Source organism: Mesitornis unicolor, unplaced genomic scaffold (assembly GCF_000695765.1).
Source record: "Mesitornis unicolor isolate BGI_N332 unplaced genomic scaffold, ASM69576v1 scaffold9961, whole genome shotgun sequence".
NCBI lineage: Eukaryota > Metazoa > Chordata > Aves > Mesitornithiformes > Mesitornithidae > Mesitornis > Mesitornis unicolor.
Window position 1 is genome coordinate 10756 of NW_010164456.1, and position 25994 is coordinate 36749.

General features: G+C 37.0%; 1 protein-coding gene across 1 annotated transcript; it reads left to right on the top strand.

Moving 5' to 3' along the window:
• Positions 1-338: 338 nt before the first annotated feature.
• On the top strand, positions 339-23842 carry FAM126A (family with sequence similarity 126, member A). The gene is made up of 10 exons (XM_010194327.1): positions 339-412; positions 1239-1340; positions 6612-6791; positions 9668-9748; positions 10155-10270; positions 10605-10700; positions 13731-13847; positions 14583-14670; positions 15157-15316; positions 23146-23842. Exons 1-10 carry the CDS (start codon positions 362-364, stop codon positions 23700-23702), a joined length of 1548 nt encoding a protein of 515 aa, XP_010192629.1. The 5' UTR covers positions 339-361; the 3' UTR covers positions 23703-23842.
• The last annotated feature ends 2152 nt before the right edge of the window (positions 23843-25994 follow it).

The following is a 25994-nucleotide window of genomic DNA, read 5'->3' on the forward strand; positions in this document are numbered from 1 at the left end:
CTCAAGTTCTGTAAGCTGAAGAATAAATTGAAATTGAGAAGGTAATATTTTCTGTTTTCAAAATGCCATTTCTGCAAATCTTTGACTTATTGAGCTTCCCACGCAATACATGTTTGGGATTTATTAAGTACATGAAGACTCCCATGCTTAGTGCTTCCAGCAGCTTGCCTAAGTGAGGTAGAATAAAAGTTCAAAGTAACGTCAGCTTGTGAAATGTTAACAAGTAAAAGTAATATAAGATTCTTTAAATATTCCCAGGGACTTAATTTTCATCATCTACTTAATGCAATGTCTACGTAGTTTTCACACACTGTGTTTGCTTATTCTTTCAGGTTGCAGGTTTTGGAGTGAATGTTGGAAGATGTTAGGTGTGGATACTGGGGTTGTGGAGGAGTGGTTATCAGAGTTCAAGGTAATGTACTGTAAGATATCTAGCCAGTAGTGTTTGAATCACTGCTGGAGCAGTATGCAAGTGTGCTTGATTGCTATAGAAAATGAAGAAAAATACTTCCTGATATGGAGCAGTGAAAATGTGTATCACAGATGAATGGTCTTGCTGGTTAAAGTACAGATTAGACTTGTCTATACATTTTACTCCTGATCTGCTTAGATACACTGGGAATGTGTCTTTTTCTCTGTACAATTAAGTATGAGCTCCTTTGAAGGACTGCAGATAAGAAATACTGTAAAAGCTGTGAATAGTAAGTTTAAATGTACAGCTTCCAGAGAGTTGTTAAAAAGATTAGATTTTTACGCTCTTAAGTACTGGCAGAAAATCTGTTTCATGTTAGAGAAAAGCTGTTCACATCAACTGGAATTTGTTCTTTCAGAATAATACTATATCCTCTAATAATATGCTCAGTAGCTGTGTACAGTCAGTCTGGAGAAAACTCTTTGTAGTATGGATCTGCAAACTGCTAAGTTTCACAGAACTGAAATTTCACAGTGAAATTTAAGTGGGGTTGCACCTGTGAAACTCTTGGTTTTTATGTATTTCCTGTACTGTCATTACATTCTGTATGAAGCTGTCTGCAAAATGATAAAATGCAAAGTGTCTTCTGACAGTTTTGCTGTCTTTAAAACATGGTGATTTCCATAGTAAGGATTTCTTTGTGACACAAGTTTTTGTTTATTGTAAACTGATAAATAGTAACTTGTAGTGGAAAATTGTTGTTGAAATAGCTGTTATATTTTAATGATAAAAATTGCTTTTTTTAGTAATTATGTGTTTATTTCAGACACTGCCAGGAGCATCCATATCCAGCTATGCTACAAACCTGAAAGACAAGAGCGCTTTGATTTCATCTCTTTACAAAGTAATTCAGGAGCCACAGAGTGAAGTGAGTATATCGAATCTCTTGTGCAAAATGTCTGGCATAGCACCAACAGAATAAAATAAGACCTTGCATGATAGTTAATTGTGTTCTGACTATGTGAACTACATGAAGAGTCTCTGTCAAAATGTTTGTTCTTAGCAATGACATACTACCATGGAAACAATTTGTGAGTTTCATAACCTGCTGGTCATAGCTAAACTTGAAGATGATATTCATGGGCTTCAGGACCTGGACATAGAGTTGAAAAATATGTTAAGAAATTGAAAAGATGTTAGAGACTGACAGAATTATTTCTGTAATTCAGTGTCACTTGAAGGTGGATCTATAGGTATCAGAAGCTGGTCTATTACAACCCAAGAGAACAGTGTTAGTGTCGTGGTTTAGGGCCGGACTGGCCACTAGGTCTGTGATCCTTTTAAATTATTGCTTAGGTTTAAGGGTTTTTGTTGTTTTTTTTTAAATACATGCAATATATGCATTTATACAGTGGACGTGCCTGTTCTGAAATGAGTGGAAAAATACCCACAATTTCCCCTCCCCCCCAAAACCCCCAAACAAACAACCCCCCTCCCCCCAGAAAACCCACCAAACCTGGGGAAAGGGGCCAGGTTTGCTCCGTAACTCTGCAAGGAATGGTTCCATACCCTATGACTGCACTTGCTTTAGTGTCCAGTTGACTGCAGAGCATACTGAGCTGGTTTTAGTTGTCGTCTGTATTGTCTCACTTTCTACCATCCAGCAAACCTTTGTGTATTCTTTGAAAATTGCACCAAGTCCTTAATTCCTCTTCTGAAAAGACCCAACATAAGGAACCTTTTCAAAGTCTGAGTTAATCCCAGAAGTGGTCAGAGGATAAAATGCTTTCAGTATACACATTTTTAGAAAGAATGCTGGTAGAGAAACTCCCAGGTTGTCCAGCAAAGAAGAAATGTAATTTTACTTTGCTGCTCAGAAAGCCATTCTGAGTCATTCCAACAACTGAGTCAAGCCTGTCTGGGCTTCAGAATGCATATCAACATGTAAATTAATCTGATGAGTCTCCCTGTTGGTAGCCAAATTGATACTTTCATATGTTCATTTCTTTTTTACTACTTCTGACTATCACTAGGTTTCTCAGGGCCCTTAGTGGCAGGGTGGTCAAGGCCCTGCAAATTCTGCTCAGAAAGGTTATTGGGATAATTCTGGGGGCAAGGTATGGAAGACTTCCCTGTTAGTGAGACTTTGAATTGAAATGAAAAGCCAATGCTGACACCGAGTGTTGTGCTGTCTTGGGAGAACAGTCCTGAAATCTTTTTGGACTGTTCTCCAAATACCTGGCACTGCATGGAAGTAGCTGCTGGGAGCTATCCACATTGTGAAAATACTTATAAGCTAGCAGTTAGAAAGGCAAATGAACTAGTTTACTATAGCAAAGAAATAACCAATTTATAGTAGCTTTATTAGTAGAGACTCAGTTATTTTTGAGGTTCCTGGGCCATTGATAGGTGAAAAATAGAATTCAATACAAGGAGAGTCTTCAGTAGATGTGAAGATTTAAAGCACTTTTAACTGACTCAAAAGTCCAACAGTAAAAAAAAAAAAAAAAAAAAATCTGAAGTTTGTTTCTTCACAAATTCAAGATCTTTTTTTTTCCTTTCTACCTAAAGCTCTGTTGCTGTCCTTACAGATAGTAGCCACGCAGGCATTTGCATTAGGAAATAAAGTGTTTGCAGTGTCTAAACACATTTGGATGCAGCTTAAAAGGAAGAGGGATGAAATTGCTTGGACATGCTTCTGTTGCAGCATTAAAAATTGTTTCAGTCTACACACCTTTTTAGAACTGTTTTATTGCAAAACAGCATCTTTAAACAACAACAATCATTAGTGTGTTTCGGTAGCATGTGGTGGCATTTTGAGGAAGAAAGTCTGTTTTTGTACTGATTAGATTACACATTTAAATGTGCTGATATCAAGCTGTTTCAACTGAGATAACGATGTGTACATGGATACCTGTCATAGCTATTTATGTGCCTTTTAAAGTTCAAGTACATCATTCTGAACTGATACTTCATTAAAGGAAGTATGCAAATTGTGTGAAATATGTAAGCTGAAGATGGAAAGTACTTGTGTGGTAAAGTTTTCTAGGAAACTCTTTGATATTTTGCTCTTAAAACTGTTGGCTAGTCTAGCTTGGCATGATTTTTTTTTCCTTTGCTGTAGATTTTTCACAAATGATTTTTCCAAAGAGAAGCTATATCTATCAGAAGCTAAAAGTTCCTGCTGGGTTAAAAACTGGCTGGATGGCCGAGCACAGAGAGTTGTGGTGAATGGAGCTAAATCCAGTTGGCGACCAGTCACAAGTGGTGTTCCCCAGGGCTCTGTTTTGGGGCCAGTCCTGTTTAACATCTTTATCAATGATCTGGATGAGGGGATTGAGTGCTCCCTCAGCAAGTTTGCAGATGACACCAAGTTGAGAGGGAGTGTTGATCTGCCTGAGGGTAGGAAGGCTCTGCAGAGGGACCTGGATGGGCTGAATCAATGGGCTGAGGCCAACTGTATGAGCTTCAACAAGGCCAAGTGCCAGGTCCTGCACTTCGGTTGCAATAACCCCATGCAGCGCTACAGGCTTGGGGACGAGTGGCTGGAAAGCTGCCAGGCAGAAAAGGACCTGGAAGTGTTGGTGGACAGCAGGATGACCATGAGCCAGCAATGTGCCCTTGTGGCCAAGAAGGCCAATGGCATCCTGGGGTGTATCAGAAGAGGAGATGTTAGGTCAAGAGAGGTTCTCCTTCCCCTCTACTCTGCCCTGGTGAGTCCGCATCTGGAATATTGTGTTCAATTCTGGGTCCCTCAGGTCAAGAAGGACAGGGAACTGCTGGAGAGAGTCCAGCACAGAGCCATAAAGATGATGGAGGGAGTGGAGCATCTCCCTTATGAGGAGCGGCTGAGGGAGCTGGGTCTCTTTAGCTTGGAGAAGAGGAGACTGAGAGGAGACCTCATTAATGTTTATAAATTTGTAAAGGGCGAGTGTCAGGAGGAAGGAGCCAGGCTCTTCTCTCTGATGTCCAATGACAGGACAAGGGGCAATGGGTGCAAGCTGGAGCACAGGAGGCTCGATCTGAACATGAGGAAAAACTTTTTTACTGTAAGGGTTACAGCACACTGGAACAGGCTGCCCAGAGAGGTTGTGGAGTGTCCTTCTCTGGAGACATTCAAAACCCACCTGGACGCGTCCCTGTGCAACCTGGTCTAGGTGATCCTGCTCTGACAGGGGGCTTGGACTGGATGATCTTTCGAGGTCCCTTCCAGCTCCTAATATTCTGGGATTCCTTTTTTTTTGTTTGTTTTTAATGGATCAGATTACTTATAAAGAACGAAAACCTGTTAAGATCCTTTGGGTTCAGAAATAACTTTGTGGGGTAGAAAATGTTGACTCAACTTCCTTTGTATTCAGGAGGAAAAACGTAGGAAAGTAAGCAATTTATTTGTTTTTCCTAGCATGCTCTTCTGCTGGTATTGCCTCCTTTGCTGCAATAAAGGGAGGAAAATAGAGAAGAATGGGTTCTTTACCTTTTTGAAAACTGAAGGTGTGTCTTAGGCAAATAGCAGAAAAACAGAGTTGTAGTTAGAATAAAATGGAACTTGTGATCGGCATGTTACTAGCAATGAAGTGCACATCTATATTCCAGTTTTAAAGAATTTTCAGAAAGGTGCTGAATAATACTTTGCTTTCTGAAGTGCAGGGGTAATTCTAATGATTATTGTATCTTTTATCAGTGCAATCTCTGAAACACTTTAAAATGCGTGTCTCTTTTGTTTGGATTCCATCATTTTCAGATTGAAACTTTTGAGGATTTTGTGCAGGACTACGTTTCAGTGGAGGTCTAGCATGAGCAATCCTGGTTTTGAAATTAATATAGAGTCTGTTTCTGTGAGTCATGTAGATGAACTGTAAAGATGTTAAACCTTGGCAGTTAGAAACAAGGTAGCAAAACTAGTCCTCTAGATATGTTACATTTGAATCCTGCCTTTCAGAGATTTGCAAATGGAGAATATCACATTTTATTTCATGCTTTTTTAATATACGAGCTGGAGCTGATAAAATTAATTCTAAATAGCTGGAATCTCAGATTTCATTTTGTGAAGTTTGCTGCTATAAATGCTACAACTGCCTGAGTTCTTCTTCAGGGAGTAGTTTCTTAAATTATAGGGTCCTCATATTTGTTTTTACTTGCAAATAAGTTATTTGGAAGATTTAATGGAAAATTGCCTTTTTCTTTTCCTTACCTCACTTTTTAAAGAAATCCTCTTATAGTTCTAAACTCTTATGGACAGTTTGCTGTGTTTGCTGCCAAAAAGTATTTCTGAGTCTGTACTTTCGAATTTTCACTTGAGAATTCAGTGTCCAGTTCAGCTGATGTTACTGGTTCTGACAGTAATTTCTGCTTGGGTTAGGAAATCTCTTATCTAGGTGACAAAATAAAAATATAACTTCCATACATTGATGCATGATGATTAACACTATGTTTGGTCCTCTAGCAGAAGTAGGTGGTAGCACAAGAATGCATGTTAAATCCAGAAACACAGTGGAAGCTGATTGCGTAATTATTTTGAATTTGGTTTTTTAACCTTGTTCTAGCTCAATGTATTACTTCCAGTTCAATGTATTACTTCCATTTTTATTAGCTCAACAAATTTGATTATAAGATTACTCTTGAGATTTCCCATTTCTGTCTCAAACCTATAAATACATAAAAGTTTCTAGAATATTTAATGAGAGTGGGAAAGAGAAATAATTCTACTCTATACCAAGTTACTGTTACAGTTTGAATTTGAGTGTTATGCAGCTCTTCTCACTTGTCGGTAAAAGCCTCTAGAAATTTGTGTACATGCTGTTGGAACTCTAAAATAGAAAGCCCTTTTGTGCAGGTACTTTTCCTGTATATAAGAGATACTGAATGCATTGTAGGAGGTGTGATGATAACAAGTATCCTCTGTTTATGCCTTTGAGGCTGGAGGAAGTAACCCAAAAATGAGAGAAAGGAGCTACTGGAATTCTTTCTTCACATGGAATGGAAGGCTCTGCTTTTATAATCTGAAAGTGTGTTAAAAGGGATGAAAAGCATTTAATTTTAAGCATTAAAGCATTTAACTTGTGCAGTTATGGCATCAGTCAGTCCCTGATAGCTAAAATGTAACATTTATTGTGTAGGGTTTTGTCCAAAGGATTGATCCACACAAAGCTGCAATTTCTTGTCATGTTTTACTTATTCACAATTGTAATTTATATTTCAGCTTCTGGAGCCAGTTTGCCATCAGCTCTTTGAGTTCTATCGCAGTGGTGAGGAGCAGTTACTACGATTTACACTGCAGTTTCTACCGGAGTTGATGTGGTGCTATCTTGCTGTCTCAGCCAGCAGAGATTTGCATAGCAGTGGATGCATAGAGGCTCTTCTCCTAGGAGTTTATAACTTGGTTTGTATTTGCATGTAATTATTCAGGCCTAAGAATATGAGTGTGCTTTTGGAGGATACTGCAGAGTATTTTACTGGGGAATAATTAACAATTTTGTTTCAAAATTGAAAAGAAGTGATTGAGTGTCTCAGTTTTGACTCTTCAAGTTAAAGTCCTTGTCAGAAATCTGCAACGTGAACTTTTATTCTTTTATTTTGGTGAATATTTTCTATGCTTTTCTTGTGGTTCCTGGAAAGTGTTAATACACTAATGGCTGAAGGAGCCAAAGGAGTCCTCTTAATTTTTTTGTTACTTAATTCTTGGTATGGTAATTAAATTTACATTCTACTCGAGAGCTTTTAGAGGCACTACTTTCGGGATGATTGCCCATATTTTCTAGGGTATTTTGACTATCTTGACTAGAAAACCCAAGAAATAACTTTCAAAAAATTCTTAATGCTTGATTGCTGAACAGATTGCTTGGCTTTGAGAAATTAAAGGTCTCCTTTCATTTTGTACTGACCTTGACATCTTTTTCGTATTTTGTATGAAAAGATACTGTTTGTTACTAAATTACTGCTTTGAATAAGAGAATTATGAAGGAACCTTTGAGAGCACCATATTTCAGTTATTGCAGCAAAATGGATTTAGTCTTTTTATGGCTGTTATAAAAACTTAGTGTTATTATGTCTATTGGGATTCTCTTCAGTGTAGTTGGTATGTTCTGGGTGTTTTAGGAAAGCTTTTTGGGAAGTGATGAACTTTCCTGTTTTGAAAATCTGGTGAAGGCAGCTCCTATCCTTCTTCTAAAAATGATCTCAAGTGTCTTTACCAAGGAAGTCTATTTAAAAAGACCTGAGCCCTTGTATAATGTGGGGTTTTTTTGGCAGAGTACATGCTTCATGTGCTTTCTGTGTACTTAGTTGTATCTGAGAAGAAAAGCATTTCTGGAAAGCATATGGTATATCTTACACCTTAAGACAGTTCACTCCTTTATTTCCATGATGAAGTCATCTATAATGGTTGATGGTTATGGCTATAGTCACTTGTCTTTGTCCTAGAATAGATTACATTTACAATTAAGCTTGCAACCAGTCCAGTAACAACAACTTTTAGCTATGAACAGTTTCTTACTCAATAACAGGGCCATCCATCTCCAGCTCCTTGGGGTCATAAGAATTTTACAGCATTTACATTCCTGTAAAATTACAGAATTTTACAGGAAGCTGTAGTTCAACTTGATTTTGGAAACATTTTTTTCCCTGCTCTTCTTTAAGACATAATGAACGCTTATGCGAATGTAGTGCTGTGTTCCTGATGCTGTCTTCATCCCCTCTGTTGATGTTGTATACAGTTTGAAACTTAAAGATGGTACTGTTCTTCAGTATACAGGGTTGAAAAGGTAGTAGATGGCCTGTTAGATACTTTTCTCTTTAAGTAGCTACTTTATGGTTTCAAAAGCAAGAGGAAAGATGTAGCCTATTAAAAATAATAATCCTTCTGTAAATATGTATAGTGGTCTCTGGAACCTGAGGGAATTAACTTGCTGAACAGAGTCCTGGAGTTTCTTACTGAAGGAAATGTTGAAATTAAGTATTGCTCAGAATACTTTTAAATTCACTGTGTTATCAGGGGTATGCAGCTATTGTGACTGGACCTTGAGATCATGAACTGGTTTGTTCTACCTTCAGCTTGGTGAGATGCACTGGTAGTGCATGCAGTTGATTTTTGGCCTTCCTGGCTGTAGGTATCCATTTTTTCTAATACGCTTCAGATCTTGAAATGCACTCCTGAGACTTAATTACAACTCTGATTAGAATGAAGACTCAAAATATTGACATTTTCAGGTTTTTACAGTTTGGGTGTAACCAGTTTATCTTCCCTTCTCCCGTATATTGAGGAAACTGTTTTTCACATTGATGTAGAAGCAATATTGAAAATTAATGTATCTTTGGTTTATGTGGAGAGTGGAGGAGCTGTGTAATTCTTCAGACAGAACAGCTCTGTGTGCCTTTTTGATTCTTCTGTCTTCCTTTACCACTTCATATTATTTTAAGACATGATTTTTAATAATTATTATATGAAGTTAATCCTTCAGCCTTCCAAGGCATGGGTGTTAGGATACAATGAAGATCCTCTCTAATCTCTCTACCTTTGGATATATTAAATTTGCTGCTGAGATTTAGAGAAAAAAAAACCTTTTGTTTGTGGTGTTAGTTATTGGTCAGGTCTGCTTCAGAGCTTCTGAAGTTTATTTGAAGTACTTCAGTGCTGTGCTGTGATAAGTAGGCACGTCTCTTTTCTGCCTTACCTGTTAGTCTTCCAGTAACTTACAGGAGTGAGAAGTCTGCCAACGTACTGCTATGGTGGATCTTGCAGGAGTGTAGCTTCTCTAAAGCTTTGCATCCATGCTTCTTTTAACTCTGAGTATGGAAATATCAAACTTGGGCTTTTACAAATACCATCAAACCGTATGAGACTGCAATTATTCCAGAGCTATATTTCCAAAACAGATTACTTGTAGAGTCATTACTTGATGAGCAAATAGTTTTCAGACAAGAATTACTAAGCATTAACCTTCACAATTAGACAACGGCGTATAATTAAAAAAAGATAACACTGTTTGAATGTAGTGAGATTTTCAGTTAGTGTTTTTAAGATGGACTATGTATGCAAATGCATGTGTCCTTTTCCAAGTTGTTTGAATAGTTTTCAGAAACAAAGCAAATGCACTGTGTTAGAAAACAAAGAGAGAATTTCTGGCTTGTAGGTTGGGTTGTTACAGTACCCTTATCTGTCCCTTTCTTTATCTATTCAGCCCCATCTGGCATTTAACAGTTTGGAATGTCTGGGTTCTGTAGTACAGTGTAACCATTGGTATCTTCTGTCTTTTCCAGGAGATAGTAGACAAAGAGGGACATAGCAAAGTGCTGAGTTTCACAATTCCATCTTTGTCAAAACCTTCAGTCTATCATGAAGTAAGTGACATCTACAGCATAAAGTTGTTACTAATTGAGAAAGACAGTATGCTATGGGGGCTTGTTTGTTAAGAATAAAAATGAAAATTAGTTTTAACGCGTTGCATAATGTCTAGGAACATATTTCTCAGTCTTCTGAGTACTACTAACTAGTCTCTGAAGCCGCTTCAACATTGAATAGTTGTAACTTCGTAATATCCATGCACTAACTATGTGGTTTTTTTCCTATTCTGAAGCCATATACCTTATTTGTTGTAAAAGAACTTCTCAAATCTAAGACAGCTAAACAGTCAGATAACCTTAAGCTTGTTGAAAATTTATGTGCAAATATGGCGATGCTGTTTTTACTTGCATTGTAGCAAGACTTCAGGCAGACATGTTTCGAATGACTCTTTTTTTCCTTTAGCCTTCCAGCATTGGCTCCATGGCTCTCACTGAAGGAGCTTTGTCGCACCATGGTTTGTCCAGGGTTGTATACAGTGGACCTCATCCTCAGAGGGAGATGTTAACAGCACAGAACAGGTGAAATTGTAAAAAAGGATTTTGCTTGAGAATCACTAATGAATCTTGTTATAATTCTGAATATAGTTATAGACTGAAGGTGGCGAGCTGTATGGTGTGTTTTGTGGTGGGGTTTTTTTGTTTCTAAACATGTAAATGTAGATGCGGAAAGTCTAGCCACGCATATTAGTACATGAAAAGGAAAAGCTTACAGAATCAAACTACTCAATTGTCAATTTTTTTGAAATGAAATACCAGATCTGTTCAAACATCTCTTGCAAATTTCTGTGTAAACTTGTTTTCTTTTCGAAAATAAAATCGGTAATGTAATTCTAATGTTTCTTGTAAATCCCAGGTTTGAAGTGCTGACTTTCCTTCTGCTCTGTTACAATGCTGCCTTAAGCTACATGCCTGCAGTTTCTCTTCAGTCATTGTGTCAGATTTGTTCAAGGTAATTTCTGTAGGTTGATTACACTTCAAATGGCATTTTCAACTTGAAATGCAATTAGTTTGAACTTTTTTTTTTAAAGTAAAGGTTCAAGTTCCCAAAAGCTACTTGTGAACTTGACTTTTATTTGTAAGCATTCACAGCTGTATTATTTGCTTTTAAAGTATCTCTTATATAACTTTGGGTTGAGATCTCAAAATGGGAAAGCAATGACGTGGCTTTTAGGCAGTGCTGTTAAGTGAAGAATTCAAATCAAGGGAACTGTTTGTTTTTATTGAACGTAGTTGTAGGTGTGTTAACTAAATAAAATCAGAAATGTCTTCTAAAATCTTGGTAAATTTTGCATTGCAAGCTTACTAAATATGTTTGGATGCTGTACAAGTTGAAGCTTTCTTGAAATTATAGTAGATCTTGAAACTAGAAGTACATCCATTCTTACAGATACTTTGGGTATTTCTAAGATCTGCTGTTACTTCAGAAAAAAAACAAAAAACCCAACAAAAACCCACCTCAGCTTTAATTACAGTGTCTATTTTTGATCAATTTCTATTTTCAAAGAGGAAGAACTGGCAGTAAATATGTCTATCCCTAAATTTTTGAAAGCAGACTTTGGTTTAAGGAAAAATTAGAATGCTCTCATTAGCCCAGAAAACCCAAGAGAGACCTAGAAGTCAACTATAGCAACTTTTTACCAATCGTAGTTCCCAGGTTCCTCACACAAACAAAACAAAACATGGAAATGGATGCCTGTACAATTCTTCCCTTGTTAGAGAAGGTGAGAGAGCATTGGAGCACTTAGCGTTATTTACAAGAGTCTTCACAAGATCTTTGTTAGATATGCTGGTCTAAAATTTAAGGTAGAAAATACTTAAATACTAAGGATTGTGAACAGGAGGCTGATGTTACTTAATCTGCTTGATTATGTTTTGATTGTTTTTGGGATAAATAATTTTTTTAAAGCCTCCAAATAAAACCCCCAAGCAAATTACCAGTAAATGTCAGCAGGTCTTTCTACTTCAAAGTGTTGAATGTTTAGATACAGAATTATTTGATCCTATACAATTTGACTTTTATCTTAGTTCTTTGTTTCCTGTTTTGGCATCCCTGTTTCTCTGCTCTCTGAAAAACCTCACTGTGACAGCATTTTAGGGATTCAAGGAAATATGTGTCAGAAGACCAGAATATCTTTTAGTTTCCTGTTTGGATGTGGTGCTGACAAAATTCTCAGAAGAATTTATAGCAAACTCCTTTTAATTGGTTTGAGTAGCATTGAATTTAGGTTTCTTTTGGTAGGTCTGTTTGAGAGCAATCTACAATGAATGTGCATTCTTCTAGTATATCTAACTCCATTTTTATGACTTTTCTAAAGAAGCAAATGCTGCTAGTACTTATTTACAAACATGAACTGTAAATGTGATAATTGCAGCACAAAATACTTTGTGCTGGTCTCAAGTGTTGTAAATCCAGATTTTTTGCGTTTGAGTATCTTCAGTTACTAAGTCTCTTTTCATAAGAATATTATCTTACTCTGCTGGAAAGTGAAGCAGTTCTGCTAATGTCATTCTAGCCGTTTTAGAGGAATTAACTCAGGTTAGAGTAGTACTCTTTAAAACCAGTCAATACGGGCATTAAGCGAGTGTCTGTATTAACGTCTCTTCTATATAAACATTAGTGTTAACTGATCATATTCCTACTGTGAGTTCACTATTTTCCTCTGAAAAAACTTACTGTTATTCTGTAATTACTTACTGTAATTTCAGTAACTGGCTCATGTTGTTTAGGACTAGATAAGTCAGAAAAACAGCTTTCATGTTTTAACTTTTACCATGTATGGACAAAATGAAATATGAGAGGATGAACTCATTTGGTTCCAACTTCTTAAGCATATCTAACCGAAGAGTCAATTTGATTCACTTAACTGGAAGTAATATATTTGTCAGCTAGCTGCGCGTATACTTTGCAGGCAAACTCTATGCATTCTATGATACAAATTTATTTGTGTTCTGGTCTCTAAAAATTTAAGAGTTTTAAGCTATTGGATAAGACACAAATTGTAATGCAACCTGAAGTAATATATTTCTAACAATATTAAAATTGCAGTTTAAAATCTGAATGAAGCAAGGAATGCTTCAATAGTCTGTGCTTCTAGCCAACAGCAACATCAAATTTAGGGAAAAACTTGCAGTTAGTTACAAATTAACATGGTTGGCTACTCTTGAAAATCAAAGTACAAAACTAATCAACGTAAGTTCTTTATTTTAGAAATTTGATTTTGAATTGATGAATTCATTCACTTAAATCTTGGTTTAGGCCAGTCTGAGAAGTTTATATTTAGGGTTGTAAACTTCTCTGGTATTGAAGCTGAAGAATTGAAGCTTTTTGAGACTAAACATTCTAGTTTATGCTTTGGAAAAGGAAATACTTTGATTAATGTCATTAGAGGTCATTCCAGAAGTCCAGTGAATAGCCAGCGAACTGAATAATTAACTACCCAATATCTTTGATTTCCAAAATGTTTTGACTACAGAACCTGATGTGGTATTTGGTTCAGAACTAAATTTTAAAGCTGACTTTTACTGGATTCTAGAATAGTTTTGTGAATGTTGTGCTTCTAGTATCTCTGCTTGAAAACTTGTATACAACTTCCATATTATATGCAATGACGCTTATGCTTCTGTCTGTAATATTAATAGTTGGTATGCTGCTTTATTTCCTTAAATGCCATTAACTTATTTTTGTCTGATTCAGAATAGAGTCAGAATGACTTTTACTGGCAGTTTTCTTTCATGTTCCACTGTAATATAAATGTAACGTGTCTACGATGTCTTTATTTTGGAGGATTTGAACTCTGCCAGTAGAGGGCATACCCTTCTTCCATAATAGGAAATAGTCTGCTGCAGCACAGGGTTGTTGATGGATACCTTCCCGTGGGTCTATTGTAGTTAAAATGCATACTAAACACCTCGCTTTGTAGAGTTATGTACAAAGGTGGTTCTATATTATTTGCTGATGTCCAGTGCATGATTTCTTTAGAATTTGTGTCTGTGGATATCCTCGCCAACAAGTGAGAAAGTACAAGGGAGTCAACAGTAGGATTCCTGTTTCATCTGAATTCATGGTGCAAATGCTGACAGGGATTTATTATGCCTTGTAAGTTGTTTTTTTTTTTTTTTTAATATGGATAAAAAATAAGAAATATCAGCTTAATTTCTATACTCATTTAGGCATGCTACCTTTGAAATGTTTTATTTTCTAGTGGAGAGATCCTGTGTCCAGCAATAATGAACCTTCTGAGGTTCTCCAACTAACTGGCTGAAGTTACCTATGTCATATTGGGGAAAGATGGCTAGAACAGCACTTAATTACTGTTGATGTGAAAAAAATACTTAAAAATAAAAAACCTTTTCCAACCATTGTCAGCTGTCAGCATTTTTGCATGCTTAGTTTTGACGTTGGTCTAGTTAAAGAAAAAAAGTCTTACTGTTCTTTCTCTGATGTCATCTAGCCTTAGATAGTCACGTTAATGTGTGAAGCTCTTATTAACTGAAATAATTACAAAATAGTAACACATGAATACTCAAAAGGTGGAGTAATATTAAAGAATCCTGTTTGAATTTCAGAATATTTCATGACTATAGATGATCAATAACTAATTAGGTCATTTTTAAACTGTTCAGTGTGGCCAATGAAAGTAAAACTTTATCTCCATTGATGCTGCTTCAGAACAAGTTCTTTAAATAGCAGGCTTACTGCTAATGGACACAAGTAGTTCAACTCCTCTAAACTGACCTCTCAAGGAGTACTGGGTCTCTGAAGGTTATGTGATCAGGAAGACCCATCTGTTGATATAGATGCTTATTATTATGTATATATTTGCCTTTGTAGCTATAATGGAGAATGGGATCTGGCTCGTAAAGCTATGGATGACATTTTGTATAGAGCACAGCTGGAACTGTATCCAGAACCTCTACTGGTAGGTGTTGTATTTCAGTTTTTTTTAGTAGAAAGTTTCCTGTGAATGTGCAGGATGCACCAGGAACTTAAATCCCATGAGGTCTATGTGGCTGTGCTGCTGTGAATAGCTGGATCTGCAAGTACACACCCACACGCTGCAGGTATTTTCAATGTACTTTATTTTATCGTATTCCCTACTGAAAAAGTAAGTCTTGAAAGCTTGGTTGGTAGTGCAGAAGCACTCAGAAGTTCATGTTAAGTAATAGCCATATCTTTAAATGAGAAACTTTGTTTTTAAAAGTGGCAGATATTAAATGTAACTTAGTTCTGAGAGGTAATTGCAGCCAGCATTCTTTATAATCAGTGCAAACAGCTAGTGTGCTTTTTGACCTTAAACTGAATTTTTACGGATTGTTCTTCTTGGAGTCATAATAATCTCCTGATGGAATTCTTCTGAAATCTGGATCTTCGTGTTAAGAACTTAACTGCATCTTTTCTGTTCTAGGTTGCTAATGCAATCAAAGCTTCACTGCCTCAGGGTGCTGTGAAATCTAGTAAAGAAGGTACAAGATGCATTCAGGTTGAAATTACACCTACTTCATCCAGAATATCAAGAAATGCTGTGACTAGCATGTCTATCCGAGGGCATAGATGGAAAAGACATGGTAAGAAACACATTTTGCAATGAATTCTCACTCTTTACATGTGTTTAAAAGAATATTGAGAATTCTGTTATTGCACATCTTCCATTACTAGTAAGCAAGCAGCAGTTTGGAGGCTTTTATTTTTTTGACCTCTGAATGGAAATCTTAATGCAGTTCAGATAAGTATATTCTTTATTTCCTTAATAATAGTTTTTAAAAAAACCAAACAAAACCAAAACAAAACACAAAAAGACTTGTTAAAAGGAGCTGTGCAAAGTTATTGATGCTTCAGAGAAGCCAATGTTCCTGGTGTCTTCTGAAAAGTAGTGTATAGTAGCTGAAGTGAAGCAAATATTTAACAACTTTACTGCAGAAACTCATCTGTCTTAAATAACTTAAATAAAAATTGGATTTAATGTTAGAGGGATAAATTATTATATTTTGGTTTCCTTGTTTAACCCTGCCCAGCAACTAAGCACCACACAACTGCTTACTACTTCCCTCCTCCACGGTGCAATGGAGGAGAGAATCAGAAGAGCAAAAGTGAGAAAAATAATGGGTTGAAGTAAAGACAGTTTAATAAGTAAAGCAAAAGCCATGCAAGGAAAGCAAAACAAGGAATTAATTTACTGTTTTCCATTGGCAGACAGATGTTCAGCCATCTCCATGAAAGCAGGGCTCCGTCATGCATAATGGTCACTTGGGAAGACAAAATGCCATCACTCTGAAAGTCCCCTCTTCTTCCCCAAGCTTTATCTGCTGAACATGACATCCTGTGGCATGGGGTATCCCTTTGATCAGTTAGGGTCAGCAGTCCCAGCTGTGTCCCCTCCCAACCTCTTGGGCACCCCCAGCCTACTCACTGGTGGGGTGGTGTGCAAAGCAGAAAAGGCTTTGATTCTGTGTAAGCACTGCTTACACAATTAAAACTTCCCTGTGTTATTAACACTGCTTTCAGCACAAATCCAAACCATAGCCCCATAGTAGCTACTATGAAGAAAATTAACTCAGACAAAGCCAGCACACAGGTTCAATAAAGATTTTGAAGTAGTATCATAAAAGTTTCTTATGATGTGTACTGTATGAGCCATTGTAGTATACAGACAATTTGGTTAGAAAAATATTGCCAAGTTATTTGTAAAGAACTGAGAGGTAATTCAGGTAAGCATTGAGAAAACTGTTTATAAATACTATTTATTATATATATGCTGGTAGAAGATGACTTTGAAATAATGATAAAGCTTTCTGAGCAGTAGTGGTACTCATTGGTGGTAGTAGTACAGATAGTAAGCTGCCAGGGGAGTGAGGGGCAAAGAAAAATAAAATAACTAAACTTCTTTTCAGTTGATTAAAAACTGCTTAAAACTGTCAGACATAACTGAGGGGCAAAACATTAGTGTCTTTAATTTGAGTGAGGTCCAGTAGCAAGTCATTACTGAAATCTCAACACTGCTAAAGACCATTTTAGTCTTTATTGTTTATTTTTCTTTCTTCAGGCTTACAGTTTTTAAGCAGAGATTATTGACCAGGTATAGAAAAACTGTATGACAGCTCAGAGTTTAAATAGGTAAATGCCCTCTGAAGCTTGGCAGTTTTGTCAGCTACTATTTTTGACTGGTCCTGATACTTTTTCAATGAGGTGGTGGAGGAGAACACAGATCAGGGGTACTGATTGCTAGTTCATTCATGGGAATTGAAAGTGTGTTAAAATAAACATTCCCTTTGTGTTTACAGAAAAAAATGAAATAAAAATGTTACAGAGTCAGTATTGGAACCATCCTTACAAGAATGCAATTTTTTCAGCAAATACAGAAATCTAGAAGTTTTTTTCAGTTAGTGCCTTCTTGCAGTGGGTGATGCATGGTGAAATTCAAGGAGAAATGTGTGGGACAAGCGTGCTGTGCACTAGATAACAGTAAGGTGAAAGGGAAATGAGAATAATAATAGGAGCCATAGAAATGAGGGGGAATACTGTGTTTCTATGGGAGTCTCATAAAGCAGGACAAGTTGAAAGAAACAGTAATAATCTAGATAGTATCACCCAAGGGAGGAGTAGTCAGTGTTTCGGAATGAGGACTGAAAGATTAAGGACTTCAACAAAAGAGCTCTGGTCAGTGTTTTTGTTGGGTTACTGGGAAAAGTTTGAATTTGCTTTGGTGGTGCAGGATTTAATGAAGAGGAAGAAAATCACTTGGTGTAGGGTGTGGGTGAAGGAAAATTTGTATAGCAGGTTGTGGGAGTAATTGTAAATTTGTAAAAAAAAAATTCAGTTTGCCATAAAACTTTTCAGACATTAGATCTTGCCAGCCTTTGCTAGAACTCTAGATTGAAGTCATTTTTGAAAAAAGATCGACAGCGTTTAATCTCGTTGTGATACTCAAACCTGGAACTTGTTCATTAAAGCTGTTACTTAAAAAGACTTCTTTAAAAATCAAATTGGTGTATTGGGATGGCTGAGGTAGGTACTTTAAAGGTACTGAAGGTGAAGTTTGTTTGCAAAATGGATCTATCCAATCACAAATGAATAGTATTTGTAGAGTCAACCGATACTGTCCACAACTTATCAACAAATTATTTAGTGCTATTGAATTGGATTGCCTATAAATAATAAAGCTTAAAGAGGAGCATTAGCTCTTCTATCTAGCATTAGGTTTTTTTGTAGTGTTCCTGTTTTAAAAACAAGCCTTGAGTGGCATCTCCATTTCCATTCACAAATATAGGAAAACCAGAAAAATAATGCAGTGTGTAAGGGACATAAAGACCTAAATGAATGGTTATTTATGCAAACCTAAGCAAACCTCTCTTTACTAATGTAAAATCTACCAAACTGCCCCATGAAAGGGTTGCTCTGGAAAAACTCTTGTGTGTAGAAATAGTGCATGTAAGAGAAATACTCTCATGTAACAGACCGAGTAAGAAGACCTAAGCAAATATCGGTAAGATACAGAACACAAAAACAAAGACATAAACTAGAGAAGAAGGACAAGATGTTATTTTATTCCCAATTGCAGAAATTGATTTTCATGTAGTACACAAGGTTTAGAAGCATTAGTCTTTGAACCTCTGTGGAGAGGATTTTCTTACTACTTTTGAAAGTATTAATTCCTGAAATAGTTATAACTTTTTTTTTAGGAATCTGGAATGAATGATAATTTTGGGATATAAGCTTGATGCTTTTGTGATTAATTGCAAATGCTTACATTGTTGTACAGGAAATGCATCCTGAGCTTGTGGTGGTTAACAGTGAATTACAATACAAATGAACAGTTTGCCTGTTCAATCAGAGGTAAATGATGTAGGCGACTATAATAAGGTAGACTATGATTGAAATATCTTTTGAATTAATTCTTAGCAGCTAGTAATCATGAACTGCATTTATCAAGGTTGGTTGTGCTACTCAAAACATTCAGAAATGTGCCTCTGAATGCATTTGCCTTCAACTGCTATGGGCGTATTTACGTTAACTTTCAAACTGACAATTACTCAGTTTTGTCTCTACAGCATTTAGCAGTGTCCTTTTGTTTTCTTTTTGCTACATTGCCTTGTGCACTGGGTATTAATATATCTTTCACAAAGGATAGAGCCCCCAGAGTTACCCAGCTTGAAGCAGTATTATCTTGAAAACCAAGCACTACGAAGCTGAAGGTTTGTTCTAGATGTTCTTTAAAGATTTAAAATAAGGAGGGGATGGTACTATGAAGGACATGGACTGTGTAGTCTTATCTCTGCCATGAGACTGTAGATGCTGTGGTAGCCAATGTTAATAGGAGTTGAGATACCCAGTATCTCATTTTGTCATTAATTTCCTCTTGTAGCTCAATGTTAGAGAAAGGTATGTTCCCTTTCATTGGAATTAGTTAATAACACTTAACTAAAAGGTTAGTCATAATTGTGCTGAGTAAAACTTCTAAGTTTTGTTGTGGGTTTTTTTTGTGGGATTTTTTTTGTTTTTCCACAGTTCATTTTGGTAATGGTCACATAGCTGTGGGAATGCAGCAATGATGGGTAAAATGCTGGTATCACAGTAGGATATGACATTTAGAAAGACACACCATTAAACAATAACTAGATATTGCTGTTAGACAGAATCTGTAACAACAACAACAACAACAACAACAATCTATCCTCTGTTCCTCAGATTTCTGCTGTGCACTGAGTCTCCTTTCTTTGGAGCTCGATGCTGTTAAATAGTGCTTTTTTTCCTTAGTGGAGAAGGGACTGACAGTGATCTCTGTTGTGCCCTCTCCTCTCTCTGGTGTCCTGGCTCTAAATGAAGTTTCTAGCAGAATCAACTTGTGCATGTGGAGGTCAATGGATCCTGGGAAGAAGTTCTGCTGAAATAAGGTGCCTGTGGCTGTACTGACAGGGTAGCAGGAAGGGGTTTGAAGATTGTAATAGGAGCGGCACAGGTATTTCACCCTAGTAAAATTAGACCAGTCAGGCTCATCAATGTTGAATCTTCATTAATTTCTGCTCCTTTGTTTTTAGAAAAAAGGCTGTATTTGATGGTGCTATTATAATTTTTCATTATTATTATTACTGCAGTTCATGGTGATTAGTTGTTACTTTTGTTATTGATGATAGAAGACTGACCGGAAGTGCTGCTAGAAGGAGTAACACCTGGAAGCAGTTCTAACTTCAGTTTTCTGCTAAATACCAGGAAGTTAGTGGCTAATAGCAGCAGTTATTAGTGCCATTTCCTTTGGATAGCACACTTTGTTAAATAGATACTTTCATTAGTTGTTGATTAGTTAGAAAGAATCATGATACTTAGCATTTGCAGGTAAAATCAAGGATAGCTCTTACACCAGGGGACAATGATGTCCATCCCTGGCAGAATAACCTCCTAGCTCTGAGACTTATTTCATTGTCGTGATAAGTGCAGAGAACCCAAAGGCTAGCAAAAAGCCAAATGTTGTAGCCCCCTTGACCTAGAAGTATGCTGTGCCCGCACAGGAATCCTCAGCACAGGGAGGAAGGAGGAGAGGATCCCCTCCAGCTAAAAAGCATTGGAGCTGCCTCTGAAGAACCATCCCATCGTAAATTCCTCTGGTTTAGGATCTCTTGCTGTCAGTGAAGTGTCTGTCCTGCCAACTTGTGTCATGTGCTGTAGCAAACTGTAGTCTGGGCGGTTCTTGACTAATTCTCAGGTCTGAGAGAGCTGTGCTGTGAATAAAACACAGGAATTCAGTTGAGCTTTATTCTGAGCTGTGCTTTTAGTACATTTTTAGTCTCGTCAGGTTTGTGGCCACAGTGTTTGCATATACTATACATATGTAACACATACAGAATATGTAACTGTATAAAATACAGTGTAGCTCTTGCTCTTCACTTTTATTTCCGTGGTATACATCTTCATGGAGGATGCACTGTTACTATCTGTAACTGATGGCTTCTCTTTTTTTCTTCTCCAGGTCATCTAAACGCAGTTTTGTGGTTGTAGAGCTAGTGCTGATAAAGCAGTTCTGAATACTTTTAGAAATGGCTTACAGACACTGAGAATACTTCAAACACTATGGAGCTGACATAGGATTGTAATTTGTTTCTTGCATACACTTGGAATTTCCATGAAGTTTCATCTCTCATTTTTAGTTTCCTTCTTTTTCCTGTCAAGAGTTCATCCTTCTCAAACCTGTCTGCAGCTAATGTAGAGAGGCATCTTTTGAGTTGGGATTTGTTTTACCACTAAATGTCTGTATAAATATAAATACACACAGCCATTATTCTGACACTTTGAGTAGTAGTGAAGTTTTCTGTTTGCTTGAAAATGTTGTGGCTATGTCTGCAGGAATCTTTGACTGTCATGTAATGGTTTTTTGGCCAGGCTGAGCACTTGTATATCTGCTGTTGATGACCTACTCACATGAAAAGTAGTCATCCTAGAACCAAGCTGCATTGGTTTTTACCTTAATTCCTCCCCCCAGTGCTGCAGAAAGTTGTGTTGCTTTCCCTGCCCCTAGCTTATCATCGCTGTATTCAACTGTACTTACTAACTGACTTCTGTGACACAAATAACTTTGATAAACTAATTTAGTTGTAAGCTCCTGTAAGAAGCTTAGAAAGGCTGAGAAGGTCAAGATTTACATTGGTTTATTAGTAGGTGGCAAAAACTGCAGTAGAACTCCATAGATTTTGTATGAATAAGTTGATTTTAGTAACCAGAGAATTTTCCTGCTTGTAAATATCTTTCTGGTTGAAAATAACTTTTTGAAATGAAGAAAGAAAATGGAAGTCAGTAAGTTGACTTAGTTTCACTATTAGTTGTCAGGCAGACCACTGTGCAGCATCATGACATTGTATGTATGGAATTTCTAGTCTTATATTTAGTTGTAAAAATAAGTTGCATTTTGGCACGGTGATAGAGAATACAGTTATAAAGAGTGAATTTTGGAGAGTTACTTGATTTCTGCCAATCTCTGAATGTTTGTTTCATGATCCTCAAGTTTCAGTTTTGAAGGATCAAACATGGGGCTTTCCAGTATGTGGGTGCAGGCCGATAATTGGAAGATTGAAGCCTGCCATTTAAAAATAAAGCAATATTCCGTACTTGCTAATGTTGCTACTTAACAGGAGGTTAATATGTGAACATCTGCTTTAATTCATAATGCTTTAGTCATCTGTACCTGTTGGCTTTTGTTTCATGTTTCGTTTCAGACATCTTTTGTGTTTGTTGTTTTTTTTTTCTTATCCATCTTTAATTCTAGAGCAACCAGAGAATGGTAATGATGCTACTGAATTGGGCAACTTTGTCATACCTGAGATTAGTGTCACAAGTGTGGCTGGAGAGAGGACCGGGAATGGGGAAAAGAGCAGAGCACTAGCAGAGAATGATGTTCAGCATTTACAGGGAGTACAGGAAACAGCTGCAGATCCTAGAACTGACAGCAAAGGCATGCCAGAACTCAGGAGGCAAAAATCTGTAAGAAAAATGATGGAGGATGGAATAAACTCATCTGGCAGAGTGCAGTTTTAGCAGAGCACTTGTAGCTGCACTCTAAGGTACTGCTGCTGATTGAAAGGGTCACTGCTGCATGTTTGGAGAATTAAAGTATGCAGTTAATATATTTGCATGTGTAATAACACAAATGCATGTATTGCACACAGCTTCGTCTGTGCCACAGACAATGCCGACATACTTACAAGTAAATTTATTTGAGATGGAGAAAATACACAGTGAGACTCAACATACCTTTGAGTTTATTAAGTGTATTTATTGGGTTTACAAAATCCAGTGATCAATGGTATGAAGAATCCATCAAAATGGATGTGAAATTATCTCACACCGTACCTCAGATGTCCCAAATTCCACCTTTCATGGCATATTGGAGATCTCATGTTTTGCTTGAGTTTCCAACTCATACCACCAGACCTATGATGCAGAAGTTGACCTTTCAGTCCTAAAGCATTTTGGGTTGCTGAGCGTGCAGGTGCCATATTGGGTGTCCTGGGGCATTGATCGCATACCTTTATAATTAACAACCTTTGCAAAATCATGTATTGGAGCACTTGCTCAAAATGAGATTCACACTTTTTGTGTGGTATCTTCTAATCTATAAGTTTCTAATCTCCTGCATGAATTAACAAGACTGCCTTTTCTCCCCAAAATCACTACAAAATGAGATTGTGGGCATGCTTTTTGATCTAGTTAATGCAGCATTATTTGCTGTAACTTTATATCCTAATGAACCTTAATTCCAAAATGTAACGGAATAGGTAAGTGTTTTGTCTTCTGTTTTCTCTTCTGTTGCTTTATGGCTTCATGCTTGAAAATATCAAAATTAGCAATACATAAAATCAATACACGTGAGAAAGTCAGTTGCTAATTCTTCATTTCTTTTTCTACCATGCAGGTAATAATGATTTAGCAATTCAAGAAGAACTGATAGAAGTATCTGAAACTGATGAAGGGTTTTACTCTAGGGCTACTTCTAGCACAAGTCAGTCTGCCCTATCTAACAGCAGCAACACCAGCAGTAAGAACCTTTTAGGGAAGAGCCAACGAAGGTCTGGAGGAAGCAAAACTGGAGGAAAAGAAAAAGAAGGCGAAACCTGCAGAGAACATTTGTCAAGAAAACAAACTCAGAGAGCCATGAGTGAGAATCTAGAGCTTGTCTCTCTGAAGAGACTGACACTGACATCTAGCCAGTCCCTGCCTAAGCCTGGCAGCCATAGTCTGGCCAGAACGACCACTACGGTGTTTAGTAAATCCTTTGAGCAGGTCAGTGGTGTCACAATTCCAAATAATCGTGGTGGTATATCTGGTACAGAGGCAAACAGGTTTTCAGCTTGCAGTCTTCAGGAGGAAAAACTGATCTATGGAACAGAAAGAACAGATCTTCCCATTTTAAGCAAACAACCTAATCAGCAGAGACCTCCTAGTATCAGCATAACTTTGTCAACAGATTGATATCACTAATATCACTAAATTGGCAAGTAAAATAAGAGGTTTTATGCTGATACTGATACTTCGGTACATTATGCTCCTCAACGTGCTATACTTTACTTTCTTAAACCTCAAGCCCATAAATTCTTATTTGGCTCACATTTGTCAGTAACAGCAGAGAGACAAGAGTTGTAATTATTTTGCATCAGCTTCCAATAGCTTGAAAAGTTCCTCTTTGACTTACAGTATTTGTACTCCTGATTGCTTATGTCTTCGTGTGAAGTTTATGGCTTCACTGGTTTAATAAGCATCATTTGGTTGTTTAGCCACTGACAGAGATGTGGGGCTTTTTACAAGTGCACAGTATGGGAACAAATACAGCCTCTTTCCCAGACTCTGCTTTTCACTACCACTTGGCATAGGCAAAACTGCAAGTACTTGCCTTATGTAAGAGGAGTTTTGCAGTAAGGGCATGAAATTTTGGAACAGCATTGTAAGAGCATAAGCATTCTCTTATGTTAGCCATGAGAAAGCTGTGCTTACATGTAAGGTTAAAATTAGAAGCACCAGTTCCATGTTTGGTGTTACGGCAGTTTTTGTAATGATAGTACGTGTTGCAATGTCTATAGTTCTTTATGCCTTTGAGTCTGAATTATAGATGCATTTTGTTTTTTCAATATGTCTTTGAAACTGGGCCAAAAGCCATACAGCAGCAGTACTTGTGGATTATCAGTTGCTGCAATAGTCACTGTAGGCTACCGGTTGTGTGACAGACTCTGTCTTTCTTTCAGATTCCTAAGCATCAGGCACAAAACTACTCATTGAGAAGTGGCTGACATCAGTGTTTTTATTATTTATGGGGAAGAGATGTACTTATGTAATGATGATATGTAGGAAATAAGGTATGAGCCTTTTGCACTGAATCAAGCAAATCAGGAGGGTGAATGTGTTTAACATTAACATTAAGTAAGACTTAAGACTAGGAGAATACTACCAAAGGATGTGTACTTTCAGTAACTTGCAAGCACAAAGGGAAATTATCATGTAAATACAACTATCGCTGTAATTGCTAGTCTTTTATATCTATTATTTTTCTAGCTTGAAATTCTAAAACAGCAGCCTCTTCTCAAGGTTGCCTAACCTTTAACCTTCAGTTAGTTTGGTGACCTTGTTTGTTACCAGCCTTTGTAAGGTTAAGATTTTAGTTAAGAGTGAACATTAAAACTGTTTATGGAGAAATTTGGAGAAGCAATAGCTGACAAAACCACTCCAGCAGCAGCTGCCCAGATTTCTGCAGCTACTGACCCCTTATTGTCAACAACCTGGTAACAGAACAAACACTACAATTCTGGTAGACTTTCCCATTTGCCTAGAGATAGGTTTAGATGTCCCTGTTTTTACTTAAACTGAAGCACAAGTAACTTCTAAGCAGCTTATGTTATTCAGGGTTACAGCAATTAATAAGCTGGTTAGTTAATGGAGAGATGAGGAGACATCGTTGATAAGGACAAGTTGTAGAATTCCACTTCTAAGACTGCAGACTGGGTGCGTATGTTTCTTGGTATTCACCAAAGTGTGTGGAACAGCTGCATCTGTCTTCTCCTGAGAGCCCGAGTTGAAGTTAATGTGCCATGCTTTGTGACACTTCAGGTTGTTGTGTGACGCTGTTCACTTCTAGCAATGCAGTATTTCACCTCTTTACAATGAAGTGTTTTCTTAATTGTACATGAAAACTTACATTCCTAATATATAAACTACAAGGTTGTCTTGTTTAGTGTTTAATACTTTGGCTAGTGAAATAAACTGGTTCTTTGGAATTGTATATTTCTGTAAATACTTTGTACAGCAGAAAATTTTGCCTCCTTTTTTTTATGTACAGGTTTTTCTGCGATACACATTATACAATACATTTGTTTCAGATTGACTAATGCATGTGGCTACTGGAGCACACATAACCACAGGCAGTAGAAGGGTTTAGGCAGCTGATGACAGCCATTGGCTAGCATTGCACTTACTGGATGTAGGGCTCTTCCTTTCCTTGAAATTGATTTAGATGTTTTGAAGAAATAACCTGCAGAACTTTCAGCCGCCTCCTGACCTGCTCTTGCAGTGTAGCATTTAAGAATACTTTGGAAACACCTTATAGTAATTTAAATTGAAACATAAACTAGAATAGATAAACAAAATTGCAACTGATAAATGTGTGTTGTGACGGTATTCATTGTGAGTTAGTGTTAAGGGACTAGAATTTTTAAGTAATTCTTCCCATTTTGTTTCATTTAGTTCATTATTTTTTTCAGTTGTATCCACAGTAGA

Excerpts from the sequence above, each read along its gene's own strand:
- FAM126A (XM_010194327.1), top strand. The coding sequence starts at position 362 with ATGTTAGGTGTGGATACTGGGGTTGTGGAGGAGTGGTTATCAGAGTTC. Across the intron at positions 1,341-6,611 it reads TTCAGGAGCCACAGAGTGAA|CTTCTGGAGCCAGTTTGCCA; the intron begins GTGAGTATATCG and ends TTTATATTTCAG. Across the intron at positions 10,701-13,730 it reads TTGTGTCAGATTTGTTCAAG|AATTTGTGTCTGTGGATATC; the intron begins GTAATTTCTGTA and ends TGATTTCTTTAG.